At 43.7% G+C, this 22,933-nt stretch overlaps 2 protein-coding genes across 4 annotated transcripts; one reads left to right on the top strand and one right to left on the bottom strand.

Moving 5' to 3' along the window:
* Positions 1-1,309: 1,309 nt before the first annotated feature.
* On the top strand, positions 1,310-5,564 carry ints12 (integrator complex subunit 12). Of its 3 annotated transcripts, none has more exons than XM_064335169.1 (7): positions 1,310-1,506; positions 2,313-2,472; positions 2,586-2,744; positions 3,371-3,558; positions 3,701-3,860; positions 4,080-4,223; positions 4,799-5,564. In XM_064335169.1, exons 2-7 carry the CDS (start codon positions 2,317-2,319, stop codon positions 5,360-5,362), a joined length of 1,371 nt encoding a protein of 456 aa, XP_064191239.1. In that variant the 5' UTR covers positions 1,310-1,506; positions 2,313-2,316; the 3' UTR covers positions 5,363-5,564. The 3 variants fall into 3 exon arrangements, with proteins under 3 accessions (XP_064191239.1, XP_064191238.1, XP_064191237.1); XM_064335168.1 differs by having other exon boundaries at positions 1,312-1,499; positions 2,312-2,472; XM_064335167.1 differs by having other exon boundaries at positions 1,317-1,477; positions 2,312-2,472.
* A 1,715-nt stretch (positions 5,565-7,279) lies between these two features.
* Positions 7,280-22,590, bottom strand: arhgef38 (Rho guanine nucleotide exchange factor (GEF) 38). Its single transcript, XM_064335166.1, has 14 exons — positions 22,224-22,590; positions 18,095-18,279; positions 17,370-17,487; positions 16,750-16,897; positions 16,505-16,522; positions 16,082-16,281; positions 14,573-14,706; positions 14,119-14,223; positions 13,680-13,802; positions 12,191-12,508; positions 11,651-11,782; positions 10,934-11,135; positions 9,431-9,669; positions 7,280-8,010 (listed from the first exon to the last, which is right to left on the bottom strand). Exons 1-14 carry the CDS (start codon positions 22,432-22,434, stop codon positions 7,828-7,830), a joined length of 2,316 nt encoding a protein of 771 aa, XP_064191236.1. The 5' UTR covers positions 22,435-22,590; the 3' UTR covers positions 7,280-7,827.
* Positions 22,591-22,933: the final 343 nt, after the last annotated feature.

Raw genomic sequence — 22,933 nt, 5'->3', positions numbered from 1 at the left:
CATAACAAGATGGCTAGCGGTAGTGCGCCTGCCATGACAGTTCCACCAAACATAGGCCCTACCACTCTTTGAGAAACAAAAAAAAATAATAATTCATGTGTATGAATACTTTGTCCTTGGTTATATAATCAAGACAACATTGTCAAAAACACGTTTGGAAACACTGTCATTGCTCATTTTAAACTGAAAGAGGAAACGCATCTAGCTAGCTAACTTAGCCAAGCACCTCAAACACCGACTTCGCGAGTTATTCAGAGTTTAAACAGCTCATCTGTACTCTTTGCGCGGTTTGGAGAAGTGTCTCAGGTTGTAAACAGGAGCAGGGAAACGTTCGCCTGGTTGAGAGCCTCGGCGAAATAGCATGCAGACCTCTTCCTCCGTAGTTTGGTGTGCGCTGGAACTTGGAATGTCATAAAGTCAGTTAGCGAGCTATATGTTATGTTATGATTAGCAAATTACGTTTTAGCCAGCTAGCTTGTTAGCAAGCACATATTTGGATATTCAATGTTGAAACTGCAGATGCACGTTTATTTTAGTTGTTAATTGTAATTACAAAATGTATTGACGGACATCGCGACAAGCCTACTTAAGATATATCAGCTGATTTAAAAATGTGTGGGTAGTTATTATCAGCGATGAAAACAAACAGCTCCTTAGTGAACTGAACACCATTACACAGGCGATCTGACAAGCAGTATACATCTTTATTAGAACAAGTACAGCACAAACAACATGTCACAAAATAGTAACGGTAGTACAAAACTTAATTCAGAGATATTTCACTTCGGTATAATAACATAACATAAGTAATTTTGTGGAGCCTAACATTGTACTTAGATAGCATTTGCCTCCCCTGTTGACCGTCAATGTTAACAGAATCGCTTTTCCTCAGTTGTCTATTCATTCATTTTCGGGACAACCGAGAGGAACAGAGACGCTGTTAACGGACAGCAGATGTTGCTTCACGCTACGAAAACACAATGGAGTCGCCTCCAGAAAAGAATTTATGTCGCAGTGAAACATCTCTTTAATCGGCTAACTTGATGTGGTTAGCAAGCTAGCTATTTAGCTTTCTGGTGAACCAGAGCTAACGTTATACTTACCTTCATAACCGAATATAAACTTCTCAAAAAAGAATTTATAGCCCTTGTCCAGTTTAGACCGCTTAACGTTCACTGGCAATGCTTCGACAATGCGGATAACATCGGACAGTGAACGTTGGCAGAGCTATCAGGGACTGTGAGAACACACGTCGCTGTTTAGGCTCAATTTTTCGCTGTCAGAAATGAACTTGCGTCCGTAGCAACGGTAACTGGAAACAAAGTATCCCTACATCCGGTTTTGGTCGCCATCTTGTGAAATAGGCCTATGGGCGGACCCGAGTAGCCGGCAAAAATTTCAGTTGTTTTTAGCGGTGATTGTGTTATTTTGTCTTCGTTTGCAATCCAGGCGGTTTCAGGCCACTTGGCTGACGCAGGTGAACACATTTCACTGAAGGGGTACTGATAAAGTTACTACCGTACTGTGTTATGTTTATTTGACTAGGTGTCTTGCTTGGACACCGTTGCTTCTTGCTAGGCTGTGTCGATTTTTGCCAGGACAGTTTTAATATGGATAAATTACTAATTCGCCACTGATAAAATGGGCGTGTGGTTTGATGGCTAGTTTTCTTGTTATATGTCTAGATGCGAATCAGGATGTTTTGAGAATGTAAGATGTCTGTGGTGCTGTTGTAAAAACTGCAACTAGATGGCTAACTGTTTGGTTAGCCGAGCTAGCTTGTGTTTTGCCTGTCTTGATAGCAAATGTAGGCAACTATTTGAAACCGTGTGAAATGCAGCAATTCATGTGTGTCTGTGTGCCTTTGTAGTTTCATAGGATTAGAATTTGTTGTTATTATTAGGGCAATTTGGTAGTTGCATGTGTATAGTATTTAGTTGTTCTCCTATTAAAATCTGTATTGTTGCACCAGGGGAATATTGTTTGCAGCCAAGAGTTAAAGACATTGCCAAGAAACACAAAATATGACGCTAACAAAATCACATAAACCACAATAGATCCCAACCAAACATTTACCTGTGCTCAGTTGAAATTGGTAGAAAGCTGTGTAGTGTAAGTGGTAGGCTATTTTGTTCCACTCTCTTTAATTCCAATTTAAATTGCAGTTCTATCTTTAGATTATTTCCATTTGAATTAAAATTTTATTTTGCAGTGTTCTGAAGTATTATAATTCAGTGCATAATTGACACCAGCACCCCAATGTCAGTTGTTTTGTCATATGCAGGCTTAAATTTTGTCTTGTATTTTGCAGAGGTCATGGCTGCAACAGTTAGCTTGGAGTTGGACCCAATCTTTCTCAAAGGGTTGGGCTACCTCAATTCTAAAAGCAGAGATTCTGCTGAAAAACTTAAGGCTCTATTGGATGAATCCTTAGCGAGAGGTAGTGACTCCAGCTATCGGACTTCACCAAAGGTATTCTGTTGGTACTTCCTTCTGTTGAGTTTCATTTTTTAATTTGCTGTCATCAAATCATTGTTTTCTTTTTGTAAACTTTCATGAACCTTTTTTTCTTTCCCCTCAAACAGGAAGTGGAAGTTGCCAAGGTATCTGTCACAAAAGTGAACGTGAGCAAAGATCCAAAACAAAAAGGCACCTCTGGTTCGTCTTTGTCGAGCAGCAATAATGGCAAATCCAGCAGCTTTGAAAAGACCAAGAAGGAGGCTGAAAAGAGACCTTCAGAAAAGGTGACTCCTCTATATTTAGACTATGGGATACAAAATGCAATGTTTGTTGTCTTGAGGCATGGAAAAATGTTGCACTGCCACATTACATTTACTTGATGCTACAGCATACATTCACATTCTAGAAGATTCTGTGCTTCTCCAACAGTTTGGGGAAGACCCTTTCCTGTTTCAGCACGACAGTGCCCCTCGTCACACAGCGAGGTCCATGTAGAAATGGTTTTGTCAAGAATGGTGCGGAAGAATTTGACTGGCCTGCACCGAGCCCTGACCTCAACCCCATCCAACACCTTTGGGATCAATTATAAAGACCAACTGCGAGCCAGGTCTAATCGCCCAATCAGTGCCTGACCTCACTAATACTCTTCTGGCTGAATGGAAGCAACTTCCAGCAGCAATGCTCCAACATCTAGTATAAAGCCTTCCCAGAAGAGTGGAGGTTGTTGGAGCTGCAAAGGTTGGACCAACTCTATATTAATGCCCATAATTTGGGATGAGATGTTTGATGTCAGGTGTCCACACACTTTTGGCCATGTAGTGTATTTTAGAGCTGGAAAAGTTGTGCACACTCTTGATATTCTACCAATTCAGCCAGGTACAATTGCCAGCCTTACCATACATGCTTGCAGGTGAAGGTAGATCTGGTTGATGGGGTGGACCCACCGAAGAAACCTCGATTGGAGAAACCAGAGAACCGGTCCTCTCCGGTCACAGTTCAGGCCAGTAAAGAGCTCAGCCTGCCTTACCTGTCCAGCTTTGACGAAACCAGCGCCGATGACTTCGCTATGGAGATGGGACTGGCCTGCGTGGTTTGCCGGTGCGTTGTCTGCTATATCTGACTAAGTGTCGAAGAACTGAATTGTTCTAAACTTTCATGACTAAAATGCTTATTTTATCCTTCTGTCACGTTTGCACTTTGAGATGAGTTATTTTTGTGTCCTCTTGTCTGACCCCTTCAGGCAGATGACGGTGACTTCTGGAAACCAGCTTGTGGAGTGTCAGGAGTGTCATAACCTGTACCACCAAGACTGTCATCGGCCTCAGGTGACGGACAAGGACGTGAATGACCCGCGGCTGGTGTGGTACTGCGCCCGCTGTACAAGGAAGATGAAGCGCATGGTAGGGGGCCATCTCCTTCTTCCAGTTTCCTATCCTGTTTCTGTGAATGTCCAATTTGAGTGTCCTCGTCAATACTTTTGGTCAATATTCGGAACCAAATAATGGAGAAAGTTCGTTTTAAAGGTACCAAAAGAGGCGCCGATTTCTCAGGGTGTCTCGTGTTTGAAAACCGCGTGACGTGTGCGTGACGGGCGCGTGTGGCGTGATGCCGTTCCCCAGACGCAGAAGCCGCCGCAGAAACCAGCCCCTGTGCCGGTCACAGCGGTCCCCGTGGTGAAGGACACGCTGGTGAAGAAGCCGGAGCTCAAACCCAAACCAGACACGGCCAGCACCTTCCAGGCTTTCAAGAGAGCGGAGGTCAAGGTAAGCACGCCTTCCCTCTGTGGTGTCCGTCTCCTTACCAGGGCAGAACTGGACTATCGGACTGCTTTATAACCTTGCCCAAAATGAATGGCTGGGTAATCTGTATCAGACTTTATCAGACTATATGTACAGTAGAGCTAGAGCCTCTATGATTGGAACACAAGTGTCCGTGTCAATGTACACACAATTTTCATAATTGAAACACTTGGAATTGATACTCTTGCCTTATTTTTTTAAATAGGTCACCCTTTTTGTAGCGACGGATTTTGCTTTAGCGCATTAGACCATTCGTCCTACAGCAGTTTTCTAATTCACCTTTTCAAATTGATTCTATCAAATGTTATTCTTTGCCAGTAGAATTGGGCTAAGAACAAAGACCTGCCCCGTTGGCTAATTTTGGTGGTGTTTCAAGGTTGTTGTCTCTGTGCTGCTTTCAGTGTCCTATCCGTTTGGTTGACTGGACAGTCGATATCTGTGAAGTTGTCCTGTAATGTTATCAGTGAAAGACACGTCATTTAAAAAGACATGATGACACAGCGCTCTCCCATAGTGACGTGCTTCTGTGCTTTATCCAGTCTTCCGCGGCAGTGTCTTCGGGCCCCTCTGGCGGTAACTCCTCCCTGCAGTCCTCCAGCGGACTCACAGGCTGGGCTGCCTTCGGCGCCAAGACCCCCGCCGCCGCCGGCAAGCTGGGCCCGGCCGTCCAGAGCAGCGGGGGAAGGTCCAGCCCCGCCTCGTCCACACAGAAGCCGGCAGCGGGTCTGTCCGCGCTGGCCGGGGCCAAGGCCAGCCTGGGCACCAAGGCGACAGGGAGCAGTGGCGGCAGTGGTGGCTCCTCCCCCGGACAGACCCCGCTGAAGCCCCCGCCCCCGCTGACCCTGGGGAAGCCCGGCCTGAGCCGCTCGTCCAGCGGCGACGGGGCCGGCAAAGGGGCGGTGGCCAGCGGAGGGGGCGGAGCCTCAGGGGGGAACGGCAACGGGGGCAGCAGCGGCGGTAGCGGAGCCAAGGCTGGCGGAGAGGCCTCGGCCAGCGGAAAGAACCCCACTTCCCAGGAGTCTCAGCTCAATGCCATGAAGCGCCTGCAGATGGTGAAAAAGAAGGCCGCGCAGAAGAAGAGTGGAGCCGGAGGACTGTACTGAGATATTGTGTCACGGCATTGTTTTTTCTTTTCTCTTCCTTTTATTATCAGAACTAGTATGAACAAGGAATAAAGTGTTTCAGTTCCTATGTGAAATAAGTGTGCCTCATTTATTCAGATGGATAAAGATGGCTTCTGTATCATTTTGTTGTTGGAAGTAGCTTTTTGGAAAAAAATTAATAAATAGCTTATTTTTTAATTCATGTCATTGGTTGTACTATATGTGTGATCTCTGGGGAAATTTGTTCAGAGGTGCTTACAGTATACATTGGGGTGAAGAGTTTATATCTTTAAAAATGTGACTCGGCCCTGAGTTCATGTGAACGTGGTTTATGTACGGATTGTGTGATTTCTCAGGTAAGTATTTATTTGTGTTAATGACAAGCCCTGATTTCCTCAATTCTTCATGTGTTTAATCACGTTTTTGTGGCTCAGTTAAGACTAAATGGGATTGAAGCTCGGCCATGCTGCTAGTCATAAATAACCAGAAGGCCATAAGCAGAGGACACCATTGCCTTCTTTTCACCAGAGATATACTGAATTTTACAGTATAAATAATGGTAACTATATGTTAGACATGTTAGGAAGCTGTTTCACATGTTAAATGTATTACAGTGTTTCACCGTAAAAAATACAATTATTTACATTTTAGGTGTTCACACCTGTTTCAAACCTTTTACTGTACAATTCACAGACATTGCTACAGTGTTTGGTTGGCCAGGGTTTGCTGGTATTGGGTCCTGCCAATGGCATATCTGGCTCCCACAGGCTACCATTTTGGGGAAGTGAAAACTGCACTTCTTCCTGTTCAATTGCTGTTCTGAATGTTAAGGCTGATGCCAATCAATATTTTTAGGTGTCGTGTCCAAAACATCATTGGTAGAATGAGCCCAATGCTTGTTCAGTATTTAGAAATGTTTACTGCAGTCACATGTGGTGCAGGTAGGGAAGTATTTGTCTGAAACAATACCAGTCACTATATTAAAACCACTTGGCGGTGACTTTGTGTGCCAAATATTATAGAAAAGTATAAAACCAATTTTTTTCTTTTGTGACTCAGGTTTACTACTTAAGAGTTAAAGCGATGGTAGAAATTGAAAGAAAGAAGTGTGCTGAAGAGACATTAGCCCAAGATTTTTTTAGTATGAATGTTGGGGAATCGGGCTTGTAACTCCAGTTTTGCATGTTTGATTCTCAGGTGGGGCCCTGGTCTGGTAGCCTGGGGCAAGGTGCTTAACCTGAAATGCTTCAGTAAATATCCAGCTGTATGAATGGATTCTGTGTAAAGAACATAAGCTGTGCAAGTAGGATAAGGGTGTCAGCTCAATGCATAAAATGTAATGAATATCAAAAAAATAGAAATGTCTCGTATAAAAACTGAAAAATGTTTTTATGTTTAGCTGCTAAAAATCCATGTTAAATATAATGTTGTTATGGAATATTGCCATATGCAGCCATGTTAGATTTTTTTTTTTTACGGCCTAGAGCATTTCTGCTCATCAGAAGTTTGAACATCTCCTCGTTATTACTATGATTTATAAAACGTATGTGATGAAAATACTGATTTCTCAAGTTTCAGATGTTGCAAATTTAAACCAAATCAATGACCAATCAGTCAGTAATGCACTGGTGGTTAATGTTATACTGCCTTGGTGTAAGAAGCTGTTTGGGCATTTTTTCCCCTCTGGAGCTTAATGTGAACTCTTATCGCAAGTCAGACAGCTACTCCATTGGTGAGCCCGTGAAGTAACGCGGTCTCTGGTTGGCTGCACACCCGCTTAAGAAATGTTCTATCTTTCTCATAGCCACAGGCATGAAGAAAGTTTTCCTTTGAACTGTCGGGTCATGATGACTGCTCTAAGTAGTGCCGAATTCCCATTAGAAGGCCGAGGTACATGAAAAGACCTATTTGTTTAAAAAAAAAAAAACAATTCTGTTTGCTGCTGAGACCATCTTCTAATCCCTCTTATTTTCGGTAGAAACAGGATAAATCTTTATTCATCATAAAGTAGCAATATCATTCAATATAGACACATCTGGAATTGCCATTTCATTCATTATAAAGTTAAATCTTCCAACAATTTGACAATATATTAATTATAATGATTCATATTACTTAGATTTCTTATATTTCTTATACATTTTCTTCATTTCTTCATATAACAACTCTGTCAAAATACATTTGTTTGGTGAATTTATGAATGTTTGTACGCGTGCATTTCTGTATAAAACATACTAAAATATAACAGACTTCAATCGACATTCCACATTGACAATTCATGCATAACACATAATTAAACACTGCAGGTAGCAATACTAAGTGCCTCGAACGAAAGTCATAGTGCAAGGGTTACGCTTCTTTCACATTCTTATCTATCGGATAAAAATAAGAAATGGACAGAACAGAAAGACGGATTGGGGCGCGACGATCAGGTCCTATGCGGCTGTTCCTTCACTTGTCGGCGGCTAAGCATAAGACATCTTCCCGAGGTAGTTGGAGGGCACGTATCCCCTCTGTCCATTGGCCTCCGCCAGCCACCATTCCTTATTGCCGCTGAGATCGCAGAATTTGAGGATGCGCACGTGCTGGTACTCCTGCAGGGTCAGCTCCTGTTCACAGCGTGCCTGGAAGGCGTACACTGCGTAGAACTGCAATACAGACAGTAGGCATTTTCAATCAATAAACAGCCGACCAATCAATAAATTCAGCAGTTAATCCGCAAATATACAAACCCAATCAATCAGTCAACAAACCGATCATAAGGTATGCCTTTCTAAGATCTTTATCATGTGCATAATAAAACAACCAATGATTGGTGCAAAACAAATACCATGACCAATCATTAGTCATGTCATATGTTTTGCGTGTGCTGAAAGGTTTTGCACATGCTAAAGGTCTTAGCAAATCGAGCCCCCACTGTTCTATATATTCAGTCACCAGATGGCACTGTTGACACGCATCTAAAACACACAACTCGCACCGCGTTTCAAATAATTCCTGTCATGCATTTTCTATTTTATGAGCTCTGGATGCATTCAGTGTGGTGTCGGCACATATTTGAAAAGCAAAGATTCTTATTGGAAGATGTCAATGATCAAATGAAAAAAATCCAAAAGCATGACTGCTTTGGTGAGTCAGACTGCCAGTATTTGCAAAGCTCCATTTTTTTTGTATTATGATGTAATTGTAATGTAATGAAGATAATTTCTGAAAGATTCCCCAAGGATTACCCTGAACCTATTACTTGTGGAATTAATTATTATTGCTTCACTAATTAAAATGATGAGATCTCTGCTAAACGATCAAAGACACCCTTGGCACTATATCACAGCCTGAACAGGTGGTGCAAAACTGAGCATGTACTCAGGTATTTCTGAGACAAATACTCGATATCCATTCAAAAAACATTCAGGAAGTTGTTCAGCAAAGAATAATGTGTGAATACCAGCTGAAGATACAACAGCATATATATGTAAATCGTACAGTTACGTGTTGAGAAAATGTGCTTGTTTCTTACTCAAAGTACAGTAGAATCATCCATCGTGGTTATAGATAGCCATAAGAGCTTACCTAAAAATTGAACCGTATCTGCTTGTGCCCTTTTGTAATTTTGGCTATCACAAAACAAACAGCATTTTATTTTATAAAGATGCTTCAGATACTTTCGATAAAAAAGGCAATGTGGACTATGTACTGGTCCTATATAAATGAAATTCAGTAAATACAGTGTCCCTGCTGTGTGAGATGTTTGCTCTTCATAGCACTAAAACTATCAAAAGCAGGTCACAGTTCAGTTTGTTCCATCATTTCATCTGCCTGAAAAGGCCACTAATCATCTGCACTATAAACCGGCACATTTCATTTTTACTGCCCTATATCCTGCTTTATGGGCCGGCTCAGTTTACAGTGAGAAGAATGCGGCCTGTGGGATCGCCCTGCTTTGACTGTGTGATTGCAGGGTTAGGCGCTGATGGACTTGCGTCACTCCTTCCCTCGCCGTGGCTCGTGCCGCTCGGCCCCCTTGTGTATCAAGCGCAGGCGAGAGGCGTGAGAGGCGCCCTCCCTCACCTGCTGGTCCTCGGGGTCCGGGTCCTCGAGGGACTCCGGCTCCCCCTGGAGGCCGGCGAGGGAGCCGCAGCTGCTGTTGGGGGTGTTGAGGCTGAAGCTGCGCAGGCTGCTGCTCCCGCTGCCCGACACGAACAGGCTGAGGTTGTCAAAGTCGTCGGGGGGCTCGGCCTGCGCCCCGCTCAGCCTCCGTCCCGGGTTGTACTGCTTCAGGAAGGAGGAGTAAACGTACCCCCGTGTACCTGCGCAGACGGAGCACAAAGAGAGGCCTGTGTGAGCTAGCGAAGCGCACAGCCCAAATGCGGCCCAGGCAATGAATGGTACCTTTGTGTGGCCAAACAATGGCTGTGTGTGTACCTTGCTGGCTGGCCTATATGAAGAAACAAACGGATCAAAGTAAGGTATTTTTAACTATATTACTCCCATCTCAAGCAGTTCCTTTAAAGAAATCGTTATCCACCATCCTTTGTATATATGGATTGTATACGTGTAACAAATGCAGGCCATGTCTTCAGCAAGATGTGTTACATTTCTGGCTGAACATGGCGGGGTCCAACATATAAAGTCATATAAATGCAAGAGTTCCTCCACTCACGTCTCGTTTTTTCTTTTTTTCGTCTTTTGTGATCACAAATCAAATGCGCATACATTTCCCAGGTACTCTCGCCAAACTTCAGCAGCATTGAGGCTAACTTTAGGACCTACAGTATCGCGCGTAGGGAAAAAAACAAAAAAAACAAAGAGCTTCGCTTCACTAGTGTAATACCTCTGGGGTATAGTTTATGAAGCTGTGAATAATCTAAACTGCGTCAGCTCCGGCACAGCGAGCGAGAGGAGCGCGGCGGGGAGGCAGACGTGGAAACGAGAGGCGGGACGGCCTTGTTGTGATGCAGCGATCTCCCGGGAGTTTTTCCGCGAGGCTACTTTTATTTTATTTTTTTTCGCGCGCTGCGACGTCTCTGAAACCCGCGGGGAATTCCCGCGATGCCGACTGTCAATAGCACGTGCGTAAGAAGCAAGAGCCCGCCTCTCTCGTGAGCCACCTGCAGCCTGTAATTAGAGATAAATGCTGATGGCGGAACCGTGGGGGTTCTCGCCAAAAGAGAGAGCGTTTAGCCCGATTCTAAGAATCCCATAACCAACCTCCTCTAGGGCTGGAACACATCTTTAGCAATGGGGGGGGGGGTGTTAATATTTATTAACTATAGGGATAGGCTACCAGCTACAGCCGCTAGTAAGTAAATCAGGTAAAATATAAACTAAAATACAAACATCTTGTGCCAGGAAAAGCGGCAATTACACAGCTAGTGAAGCTAGTCAGATGTTGGTTTGTGCGCCTGATTAGTGACTTTTGAGGCGGGTTTGCTGTGGGTTATTCGTGTGTGTAGCAGATGGGCATATGTATGCATCCCCCCCCACCCACCCCCCTCCACTCCCCTCCTTCCCCAGGATCTGAGGCACAGGTGCAGCGCGGCGGTGGCAGCGAGCCACACGGGCAGCACTCACCGCCCGCGTCGACCAGCCACCGGCTGCTGCTGCCGAGGGGGTCCCTGTCCTCCACCAGCGCCACCAGCTCCCCCTCCAGCAGGCTGATGTCCTGGTCCTGCGTGGCGTTGCAGTTGCGCTTGAGCTGGTACAGCCGGTCGGGCGCGTAGGTCGACAGCAGCGACGCCCTCTGGCCCTCCGTCTGGCGGGTGACCTCTGGCGGCTGGAGAGACATGGCAGGCTCGTTAACTCTCCCCCATGAGGAGGAGCGGTGGGTGGGGGGGGGGGCGGGCGGTCAGGAAAGGAGTGGGGGGGGGGTGGGGGGGCGGTACTTGTTAATGAGGCCCCGGGGGATTGTCAGCACTTGATCCAAATGAGCTCTTGTGTACCTGTTTGTCTTGAGGGAGCAGCACCCTATGGGTTTTCTATGTTGCCAGGCTCCTCTTTAATCACAAGCTGAAGCGCTAGCCAGTGTCTGCTGCTTCAGATAAGATCCACTGCATTGTACTTTAATTAAGTTTTAATTGGTTCTGTTAAATAAGATCGTTCATACGTGGGGAGGTGAAAATCTGATATAACTACTGGAATTCCCACAATAATCAATCACCCAGACCTCGATATGAGAAAATCTTTTTGTGGAAATTCCATTCAATGTAGTTAATTACTGCTTGAGATTTTGATGACTGACAGGTAAGTAAGGTATTCTGACATGACCACAACATTTTTAGTTTTTCTTACCAATATTTTCTTAGTTTTATCAAAGCTGACTTTGCGCTCCATGAGCTTGGGCGCGTTGTCTTTGACGAAGGCCAGGTTATTCAGCTCGTCCATGATGCTGTTCTGCACTTCGCTGATGTTCGACAGGGGAGCCTGAAAAAAGCCCAGACATAAAAGACTGGCACAGATGGCAAACACAGTGCCCTGCATAAAATGGAACCACATCCAGGGTTCTAAACATCGGCTAATGTATCAACACATGGCCACGCTGACAACGATTCAGGACACAGCCCGTTGCACCGATACAAGTAACACAGCGACCTACAGACCCTCATTGTTGATAATAAAGAAGCGATAAGACAGACATGTCATCTTTTTCTGTAGGTTCCTTGGAAGGAAGTATCCACCAATCACTGTTAGCATTGTTTGTTGCTACCAATTTAGCTTCTGGTTGGTGGAGCACCTCTTCAAAGGTGTTCAAAGGTGAAGACACCAACATCCTACCTGTACGTAAATACTATTCCTAACATCTGAGGTTAAACTGTGGACTCCTGGACTCACTGGTAACTGCTGTATTGGTGGGGCTTTCTGCTTGGCCGAGCCCATTAGCACCCTCAGCAGAGCGACCATGCAGTACACGCAGTTGGTCAGGATCCTCCTGGCGGCGTGGTTGAACCTCTGCAGCTCCTCCAGCAGCTGGGCGTTGAGGGCCTCGTAGTCCCGGCGGGCCACGCCCTGCTCCTCCTGGGACGAGCGCTCCATGTGGCTGCAGTAGTCCAGTAGCTTGTCGTAGCGCTTCTGGATGAGCTTCTGAGGGGCCAGGAACATGCCCTGCAGCGCGGACAAGGGCGACAGCACCAGCCGCTCCATCCTCTCCTTCTGGAGACACAAAGAAGCACCCGGAAACCAAACCGCATTAGGAACTGATAAACCTATAGGTTTATCAACCACATGTGCAGGGTGGGGAGGTGATTAGCATAGAACAGTTGCATAAAACTAGCATAGAACAGTTGGATAAATATTTTTTAAGTGATTTGTGAGGAACATATTAAAATCAGGAAGAGAGTTTTGCAGTCAATCGCAAAATTAGTTTGTGTCTTATGTGTGCAAGTGCCTGCGCGTGCGTGCGTGCGCAATTGCACACGTGTGTAGGCGTTGCTTCGGAAATAATCAGCTCTGGGCAGCTTCGGCTAATGATGTTTCCACTCGAAATAGCACAAAAGGAAATGTCATCAAATGTATTAATCCCAAAGAGAGGTTCCATTCTGCGCCTACAGGTGCACTCAAGATTGGGCAGCTGGACCATCTCTGCCCTATTAAAGCTTATTAATAACACCGCTGCGCCTGGAGTGTGCTGAGCAGCCATCTTCTGCATAAAGCGCGGAGCACGTCCCATTCAGCAGCCCATTATCACCGTGGGCAACAAATTAAAGACTGAATGATGGCAGAGGGCAAAATTGAGAGAGAAAGAGGCTGAGGAGAAAAAGGGGGAGAAAGCCGCCTTCCTCAGAGGAAATGGCCTTTAAATTCTCACTCCGCTCGGCCAAAAAACGGACTGAGAGACAGATCACTCGCACAGAAGGATAGAAATAGTTCTGTCAGCGGGCCAGCGACAAGAAGCATGCTGTGAGAAGCACCCAGGTGCAAGCAGGAAAGCCATTTAAGAGAGAGCGAGAGAGGGGGAGAGTGAGAGAGGGAGGGAGAGAGAAAAGATGAAGTGATTTCATTGCTGAAAGAAAAAGAGAGCGATACCCCTGATCTAGGCCTAGATTTAATCATTTATTCCTCACTTTCAGACAAATATAAGTGCTCATTTTTTATTTTTATTTTATTTTATAAAACTGTGTGGGGAATTCAGCAATCACCTAAAGAAATTGTTTTTGTGTTGGAAAAAAGCTCAGCAATATGTGTAGATATACATACAACATATGCATACCACATACAGTGTTGTCACATATGTTATGATCTGCTTCTGAGCTTCATAAAATAGTGCACCCATGCTCCCATTTGTCTCAAATCCACTTGGTTGCTGTTTCAAAACAAAACTCACAAAATGCTTGTATGGATCGCCGCCATTTTGCTTGTACTGGGAGCCATTCGTGTCGATCTTGTCTGAGTCTTTTATAATATTCTCCAGGTCCTGAACGTTGTGCACTGCGACAGAGACCATGTCCTACAAGACACAGAAGTGATGAATGAACAGTGTATTTTCCCAGAACAAATGATTTTCTCACAAAAAACACGAATGTTAATTTATATTTTCTCTCTAGGGAACGTGTTTATTCCATTTGAAAAAAATGTAGAGAATTACTGTCAGCTAAAGTAGACAGAATTTTTCTGAAGTTGTGATTTATATTAGATTTATATGGAAATGGGTATACTATACTGTATGACCACAATCTGATGTACAGTATGGCTTAAAGAATATAATTTCTAGCGTGTTCATATTGTATTTGCATTTCTGCTCATTTGATATAAATTGAAAGTACCTGGGCATGAAGGAGGTAAAAACATACGTTTTTAACCAGCTGTCTTACAGCCTTCTCAAGGCCCCGAAACAGCTTTTCCTCCCTGTCGAAAAGTTCATCTTTGACCTGAAACAAAAATAATATTCAAGAGTACAGCCATATAGTGCTCTGGTGGCGGCCATTTTACTTAGGCAAATGCAGTGCTTTCAGGTCCTTTCTATTCTTTCTATTATTCTCTTACTGAGGAACTGAGAACTGCAAACAGCTCCTGGGAACCAACACTGAATCTCCAGTTCAGTGGCAATGCTGTGGTTTCAGTGCTTGCCCACACAGTACAGGACTACATTCAGTCCTGCACCATAAAAACAGGCTCCGCCGAAATGTTTTCAATGTCGACAAATGAATGGGGGCAGAGGGCTGTGAGGAATAGAGCAGTGTGTAGGAACAGGTGAGTTTTGCACGTGAGGTACTGTACCTGAGGCTCCACCCCGGTGAGAATCTTCAGGTAGCCAGTCAGTCTGTCTGATTTCTTGCGTATGGAGTGAATGTTAAACTTGTTCAGCTTGCCAATCAGGGTCCCCTCTTCCTCACTTCTTTTGTACTTCATCACTGGGGATATCAGAACAATGACTGCAGTGTGAAAACATTTCATTAACATTTGTTTCCTCATTTTAAATACAAAGCCTGTTTTTCAGTTTTAGGGCAGGGGCAAGTGGCGAATGTTGGGCAGTGTCAAAAGTGTAGAAAGCGGAAATGAAAGGAATGATACACAATACAATACAATAATTCAGCTTAGCATGGTGCCAAATGCACAATGATGAAGACTTTAATGACTAACAATCAGGAATTTGATTCAAAGAAGAATGTATTTTAAAAATGGATGACGATGAGGCAAGAAAGGAAAGTTTTTGAGAAAAGTTTAGATTCTTTAAAGCTGACGCTTCCAACCTACAAGAACAAATAAAAAAAATAGTACATTTTTAGCTGAAAACTGTCATAAATGTTTCAGAAAAAAGACGATTTAATAATGACACTACGTTAGTTAAGGCCTGCAATACAGTGGAACAACTACCAGCACAATAACACCTAACAAGCTTCCAATGGTAAAAGCTCACTAATGCCACACCAAAAACCAAAAAAAAAACAATACAATTCTACACTGGCAGTTACAGTAGCTATGATACCAAGGCAACTGTGTACTGTTGGATTCTAAATTAAGCTGAAGCATCAGCTGATGCAGCTTTTTGTTGCCGAGTGATTAGACTTCACCTGAGAAGCTATTGTCCCTTAGCTGATTACTCTTCTTTATTCTTGTAGGTGCCATTCCACAGTGATGGATTCCACATTCCTTTCTCAAGAAACCTAACTAGTCCTGATGATCCAGTTGGTTTGCCCACATGACTGGCAGCAATTCAAGTCTATTAACTGTGTCTGCAGGGAGAGTTACTCCCAGAAAGCGAGATCAGGAAAGCCTCAGGGCATGACTGCATGGGCTACTTGCTGGTTGCAGCAGTCCTACAGAATTAGCACATGTAGACTTATACTTTTAAACAATTGGTACAGTATAATGAATGATAGTGGTCATTACATTACACAGTAAGACACAAGTATATAGTATACATTGTGTTGTGTGGATTGTGTATGGAGGACTATGCAAACCAAAGGGTAACTCTGACATTAGTGAGACAAAAAGGCTCGGAGATAAGTATGTAGCCCAGGCATATAAACCCACTGAAAGCCATAAGGTACAAAAGAGACTGACGGAAGCGGACCTGAACGAACCAGGAAAGTACTGATAGGGTATATACTGTGACTATAGGGTATATTCATGAATAAAGTCCCACTTCTGAGAACTTGACTGATAAAATGCAAATCTGAATGAAGCATGAGTGAGAAAAAAAAAAAAAAACACTTGCATCGCTGGCTCAAAGGGACGCTGAGGGGTGTAGGCTAGCCTGGGAAACCACAGAGTGCTGAGCCTTACCAATGTCTTTCCTCCTTTTGAACTCATTGATGTTGAGATTGATGATCTTGGCGGCGGTCAGGGCCTCCTTCATCGGCTGGCTGTCGGGGTGGTCATCGGGCGTGGCCTGCCACAGCTCCCCCAGCAGCAGAGGGTACTTCATCACCCTCTGCACTGGCTTAATCAGCAGTGAGCCCATGTCCAGCAAGTTTGGCTTCCCTCTGCCATCAACAAAGATGGATCAGGCAGGAGTCATCAACATTATCGTTTTTTTATAATGTATTCATACTCAAATATATAGTTGCTGATAATATGATATATTGCAAAGTGAGAGCTGGGTAGGTAAACCAGATATAGATGTCAGACGTAATTTATGGTGTGAAATTTGTATTCATATTTCATTTGACACCTTGAGATATTGCACAGTAGGTAGAACATACTTACTCACGGTCATATATTTGCCTGTGAAAAGAAAGAAGATGAAAGAAAATTAATTAATAAGGTCACCTGAAATTACGAAACAGGTGTATCTCTTATTACTGAAATTCAGACCGGTTTACAGGCTGTGTTTCAGCTTATTCACTGCAGGTTCCGTTGACATTACTGGGTAATAATTATATTTATGTTTTTCCTCCTAGTTCATGGTCATATTACATAAATCAGGAAAGGCCAGGGTTGGGGACTCTTACTTGAGAGATAATATACAGGTCTTGAAATGCTGTTTAATTTCTTCATCTTTTTCATAGGACTTCAGTAAAATGTTGGCATCATCATGCTGGTAGCAATACACTTTATAGACATCCTCCAGCACTGCTTTGGCCTGTATGAATACCTCACCTACAGTACAAAAGAAAGCACAAAATTGACATACCCACTGAAAACCAGACTGCTCAATTTTGTATTTCAAACAAGAGCCATGCAGTACACTGTCCAATTTTAACAGCATGGGATGTAATCTGGTAAAATATAGCTGGATGGTCACATTCTGGTTTTTATCTCAGGTTGGATTAAATTATCATTTATCTTTATGTTTGATTAAATGAAAGACTTGTATTTGTCTTTACCAACACAGATTGGCAAGTTCAGTAATCACCAAAACTCACCAAACTGTGTTTCTAAAGAAAACATAAACACGCGCATCTATTTCTACATCAAAGTAAAGGGCATGTAAATGTAAATGTTGAACTAGACCACTGTGAGCCTCAGGAGCTCAGCTTGGTTCCTGCAGAAATATTCCCCTCAGAGAAAAACATATTTATCCTCATATTACTCTGTCCCCTGTGCATGCCCCGCCTCCTTCCTGACTCACCTATGACCTGAGTTTCAGGGTCAGGCTCTGCAGTGGCCTCCTCTAACCTGTGCAGGAGCTCGGCTGACACCTCGTAGACGGACTCCATGTTGGTGAACAGCCGATCCACATCCACAACCTAGGGGGTCCAGAAAGGGTCAAAATTACACTTCTTTATCATTCAGCCATTGCTGAAGAATAAATTGCCAATGATGACCATAATTACTGGGGAACACTAAAAACCCCTCAACCCCCCCAACCCCCATCCCCCTACACCCATTTATAAGAATCAAACCACATTGGAAACTGTGATTTTCTTGAGGGAGGTTAACTACACACAGAGAAAGGACTTGCATTAGGAAAAGCACTATTAAATTCTTCAGAAACGAAATCAGCTAACCAAGGCGCACTGCAAGAACAGATACACTAGCGAACGTGGGGGCATGCACATCACAGGAAACAATTCTGAGACATCACACATCCTGTCTTGTACTTTCTGTCAAAAATAATGAGTTTGTCTCCCTGAATGATTTCAGACAAGGTCAACAGCACTCCCTTTTCTTTTCCAGCATGTGTGCAGTGTAATTTTCCTTTGACTGGGATATCCATTAATTCACAGCAATACAAAACCACCTTGGCATACATTAGCGATACAATTCAGACTTTAAAAAATCCATCTCTTTACCACGGGTCTGGTAGCATAACAGATGTTAATATACCTGTCATTAACTTCCCAGTAGCATTACCTGAGCTTCTCTGAGTGGCTGGAGTACTTCTCTGATACAAAGCTCTGTATCAGTCAGATAGTCTCTCTCAGTCTGCACCAGCTCATGGATGACCTTTGACCTTCTGATCATCTTCCTGTGCCTGACTTCCTCAGGGTCAAGGACCGAAGAAGCGAGGGGGGACAGCTCGTGTGGGGCCATTTTTTCTGAGTTACAAAGACATTGGACAAAACATTAATACACAGGTAATATCTGCTTATAGGTTGTGTCTGTACTAACGAATGTCACATGTAATTGTGGTTGTTCAAAAGCAGCATTGATCAGTCAAAATTTCATTTATATTGTAAAATTAAAATGTGTTTCAAATATATTGCGGCTATTGAAATGTCCTTTTCGAATAAAAACAGTTGAAAAAATGAACAAATGATGTCAATAAACTCATGTGTGCTAAAGTGGTGCAAATGTGTGTTTTGCATTTGTGTGTGTCTATTTGTGAGTATGTTTTTGTGTGTGTGTGCCTGTGTGTGTGTGTGTGTGTGTGTGTATGTGTGCCTGTTTTTGTGTGTACGTTTGTGCATGTGTGTGTGCCTGTGTGTGTGTGTTTGTGTGTGTGTGTACTGTATGTGCCTTTGTGTGTGCGTGTGTGTTGTGTGTGCGTGTGTGCGCGCGACTGCCTGCGCGTGTGTAGCCGTGCAGATTTATCGTCCTTTTGTGCCGCGCACCCGATGGATTCCGACCTGCCGGCGCATACCAAGCAGCTCGGTTTGGAATTACAGTCAGGTTCTTATCGCGCCGCACGCCTAATCTGCCTCTCTCCGCCTGGGCTTTGCATCGGCAGGGCGGCGGCGGCGGGGGTTCAGGAAGAGCGATGATTCCGTGCCGCATAATTATCTCAATGTTCAACTTCCTCCTCCTGCCCCAGAGCCGGGAGCCGGGTGTCAGGTTACAGAACTAATCACCTTGGTGATGTAATGCCCGAGACTGCACAGGCATTCCATCTGTTCCAGCTGGGGAGGCATTTGACGTGGCGTGTCCAGACCCTCACGCTCCACACTCCACATGCTCAGTGCCCCCCGCCCCCTGATTCCCCCCCCCCCCCCCCCTTCCAAACTCCCTCCCAATATTTGAAGGAACACACTTTGGTTGAATCCCAAGTAAACTGATGCTCACTCTGTGCTTGCTTTAGAAGATATCTATTTTATGCGAATGTGGTATCAATCCAGCTTAATCCAGTGTCCACAGAGGCTAGGCTGTGTGCACAGTAATATTATCATTTGGCGGAAAGATTAAGCAGTAATTCAATTAAAACATAAAGAATCTAACTCTGGAAAGACTAAAGGATAAAGACAAAGTATGTGCCGATTGCACAAATAAATTTTGAGCTTTTAAAAATGTCAACTGCCAATAGAGCTTGATATCATATGACCCTGTCCCACAATTATTTTGATATATTAGTCATACTGAATTCTAATCTGTAGGCACAAAGTCCAACCTATTAACATATCTCAACTTTGTGAATAAAGCAATGAATGATTACTTGATTGTAATTTGATTGTACTATTTATCTGGAGAAACAAAATTATCAGGACCAGTGACAGCTAATGACGTTATCATATACATATTCAGTCATATTCATGTGACATGTTCACGGTACACTTCGGTGTTAATGGCTAAAACAGGAAACTGGTCTCCAAAGGCTCCTAAGAAAGATCGCCATAATCGTGAAAACTCCCCCCGTGAGAAAATGACCACATGGTGGGTTTCGATAGCCGTACCGCTGCTTCCAAATCCCAGCTAATGGCCTTCTGTTTTTAAAAAAAATGCAAAATACGACCAAATATTAAAACATTTTACCGAAGACCGGTTGAAGCACAGGTATTTCTGAATATCATATTCTGTAATACTATAGCTCAGTGGGCAGAGCAAGGCAAAAGTAAGCATTGTTCTTTCAGCGGTCCATTTGCCATCATTATGTGTTCTGCGGTTTAGTTCCAGGAGTAAAAGTTCCCATGAAAGAGGATACAGGTCTTTCACTGGGGTCCCCATTGAAACGTTTTAACGGAAATCTGCCACCCAGGCCAGGCCCATAAGATCACATGTCAGTGCGGTGGTGGGGGGGACGAACAAGCCTCCCGCAACGGCCGTGAGAAGAATAACTGTCTGGTGTGAATTTCAGCTCCCTTCCTCTTGAACAGTGACCATTTCCTCTGCAGAACAGCTAAGCAGGCTAAGACGGCGCTGTCGGTACACAGTGACCAGGCTCCATTCACCTCTCCATAGGCCTGTAGTGACCCCTCCCTCCACAGAAGACTAACATCTATTTGATGCAATAACAAGAAGTAAACACAATGAAGGGGCATTGTTGAAGCTTTAGACACACAGCCACCATAGGGGAAAACCTGCTTTGCAAGTGGACTGTGTGTTCAAAGGAAAGCAGAACACACATCTATATAGATCTGTTTGTTTTAGTGAATTTTTTTGTTTTCCTGCAGGAGGAAGCGAGCAAGCACTGCATTAAAACAAAACTGCAGTAAAGACATCAAATATTTGCCTTACAGGCTCAAATCAAAATGTCCAAGTCAGTCTGCATCCATATTTATTGACAGCCTTACCATTTTCCATGAATTTACGATTTACACTCCTTTCACGAATGAATATAGTGCAGTTATAATTGGTAGGGGTGTTCAAGTCACATACACATTTATTCTTACATCAAATGAGTGTTAGTACTAGGTTTTAATAGTGACTTCTGACGCTTATTCATAACAACATGCAACCTGAACAACCTGTTACACAGCAGTAAAGGAACTATGTTCAGGAACTATTTCCTCATTCAGAAATGTCACCATCATGTAAATATTTGATATGGTGACACAATTAATCATCTGTACTCAGGGAGGAACTAAGTTGATCCAGAAGTAAGACAAAATTAAATCATTTTATAGCTGGCAGTAGTTTTCCTCCTCGTGCTTTTAAACTGCCTTTTTAATATCTCATGATTTCACCATACCATTGGTCCAAACAGACCAATTTAGGCAAAAATAAATTGCTGACACCACTGATTGCTGTGCCACCTGTAAACAGTAGGCCTACTGACAGAGCAAATGTGATTGTGCTACTCAGCAAAGCATTGTCATGACAAAAACATGCGCACACTGAGCGACAATCTACTTTTGTTTAGGGTAAACACCAAAGTAATAGCCCTCGACATTATTTTAAGGGACACTGAATAATTTGTTTCACCGTAACTTGTCTTTAGTTTTAGGCTATCGAACGGTTTGTGAAATTCATCCATTAGCTCTACAGTACCCAGTAAAATATTCATTGTTAAATCAACTTACAGAGTTCATATGAGTCTGTTATGCCCAGACTACACTCATGTAAACTCATGTTAGAGTTGAATTAACACTGGATATTTCACTGTGTACATTATGAGTGTGATCAATATTATTAAGAACAGGGAAATAAAATATTACTGAAGCACAGACTGAAGTCTATATGAAGCTAAAACAGCAATGAAAGGAGGTTAAAGGTCATTTTGACAGAATGTACAGCCTGAATGTAGATTTTTTTATTGAACAGTATATTTTATAAACTGCATAAAAACACAATCGCACCTTTAAAATGTTTTTCAGAAATGTTTTTGTCCCATCAGCACATCGGTAGGGTAGTTTGACTGGCACCACACACACACACAAATCAGTAACCTAACTTTAAAATGCTTTAAATTTCTGACATGACCACTCCTTCGATATGTCCTTGGCCTGAATTGTAATAAACTGTTGTGACACTTATCTATTGTGATGTTTGTAACTTATTTTCTTCCGCTCTGTTCTCTTGCCCAGGCATCATGTGTGCTCAGAGGCTTTAGCACAGTTTGCATATATGACATCATTCCTATGGGAATGGTTCCTGTTCCATCACATAACAACGCAACAGGTGTTGTGGGGCAAACAACTACAGCGCCAGTACCCCCCCTTACTTTTTTCCCCTTTCACTTCAAGTTAAGAAAACAAATCGTCCTGGAGTCTTCTGCAGGTGAAACTAGCCACATTAATATCATTCAGCCCAGATTTTACATTATAAATCCAGAGGCTTTGGCAGCCTATAGCTTGTGAGAATTTTTATGGCCCGCAGATAAGGTGATTACCTTTGAGTTTACTGCTGTATTCTGTCTTATCGGACTGGCTCCTTCTCACTAGCGTCCCGATGTTGATGTCACCCTTCTCGCAGTCATCAGCCACAATGGTGTCTGTCTTCCTCCTTTCCAGGTACCTCTGGAACAGCCTGGTTCTCCTCTTTATTCCTTTATCCTTCTCCTTCTCCTTAGCTTCAGAGGTGCTGGCCTCCTTAGGATCCATGGCCAAGCCCCTGATCTCCCACCTCTGCCCAACCAAAGGACAGAGTTTCTAGGGAGCCTGACTGCCTGAGAAGTGCAACAGGTGGATCAGTGCACTGTGCACCGGCTGCCAGCTCCACAGAGGTAGATCCTCCCCCTTTTGCCAACCCATACCTGTCACAGGAGAGACCTGTAGCTCCACCCCCTCTAACTAAGGAATACCTGTCACAGAAGAGACCTGTAGCTCCAACCCCTTTAACCAAGGCACACCTGTCACAGGAGAGGTCCTCCCCCTCTGACTGTGGAATACCTTTAAAAGGACAGGCCTGTGGCCCCTCCCTCTGCAGCGTGTCTGTCACAAGAGAAGCCCGTAGCTGCATAGCGACGACTGGAGAAGAGAGGAGGTGAGAGAAGCAGTCGCACATTAACGATCAAAACAATTTTAACACTTGATTTTTATACCAAGTTACCCACTTCTATTTACAGTCTGACCTGGTGGAATGTAAAATGTGCAATATTAA

This window comes from Anguilla rostrata, chromosome 5 (genome assembly GCF_018555375.3).
Source record: "Anguilla rostrata isolate EN2019 chromosome 5, ASM1855537v3, whole genome shotgun sequence".
In the NCBI taxonomy this organism is placed as follows: Eukaryota; Metazoa; Chordata; class Actinopteri; order Anguilliformes; family Anguillidae; genus Anguilla; species Anguilla rostrata.
This window is presented reverse-complemented; position numbering and strand designations above follow the sequence as displayed.

Excerpts from the sequence above, each read along its gene's own strand:
- ints12 (XM_064335169.1), top strand. The coding sequence starts at position 2,317 with ATGGCTGCAACAGTTAGCTTGGAGTTGGACCCAATCTTTCTCAAAGGG. Across the intron at positions 3,861-4,079 it reads CAAGGAAGATGAAGCGCATG|ACGCAGAAGCCGCCGCAGAA; the intron begins GTAGGGGGCCAT and ends GCCGTTCCCCAG. Across the intron at positions 4,224-4,798 it reads TCAAGAGAGCGGAGGTCAAG|TCTTCCGCGGCAGTGTCTTC; the intron begins GTAAGCACGCCT and ends TGCTTTATCCAG.
- arhgef38 (XM_064335166.1), bottom strand. The coding sequence starts at position 22,434 with ATGGATCCTAAGGAGGCCAGCACCTCTGAAGCTAAGGAGAAGGAGAAG. Across the intron at positions 11,136-11,650 it reads ATAAAACTAAGAAAATATTG|CCGCCAGAGGTCACCCGCCA; the intron begins GTAAGAAAAACT and ends ATGTCTCTCCAG. Across the intron at positions 9,670-10,933 it reads GTGGCTGGTCGACGCGGGCG|GTACACGGGGGTACGTTTAC; the intron begins GTGAGTGCTGCC and ends CCGTCTGCGCAG.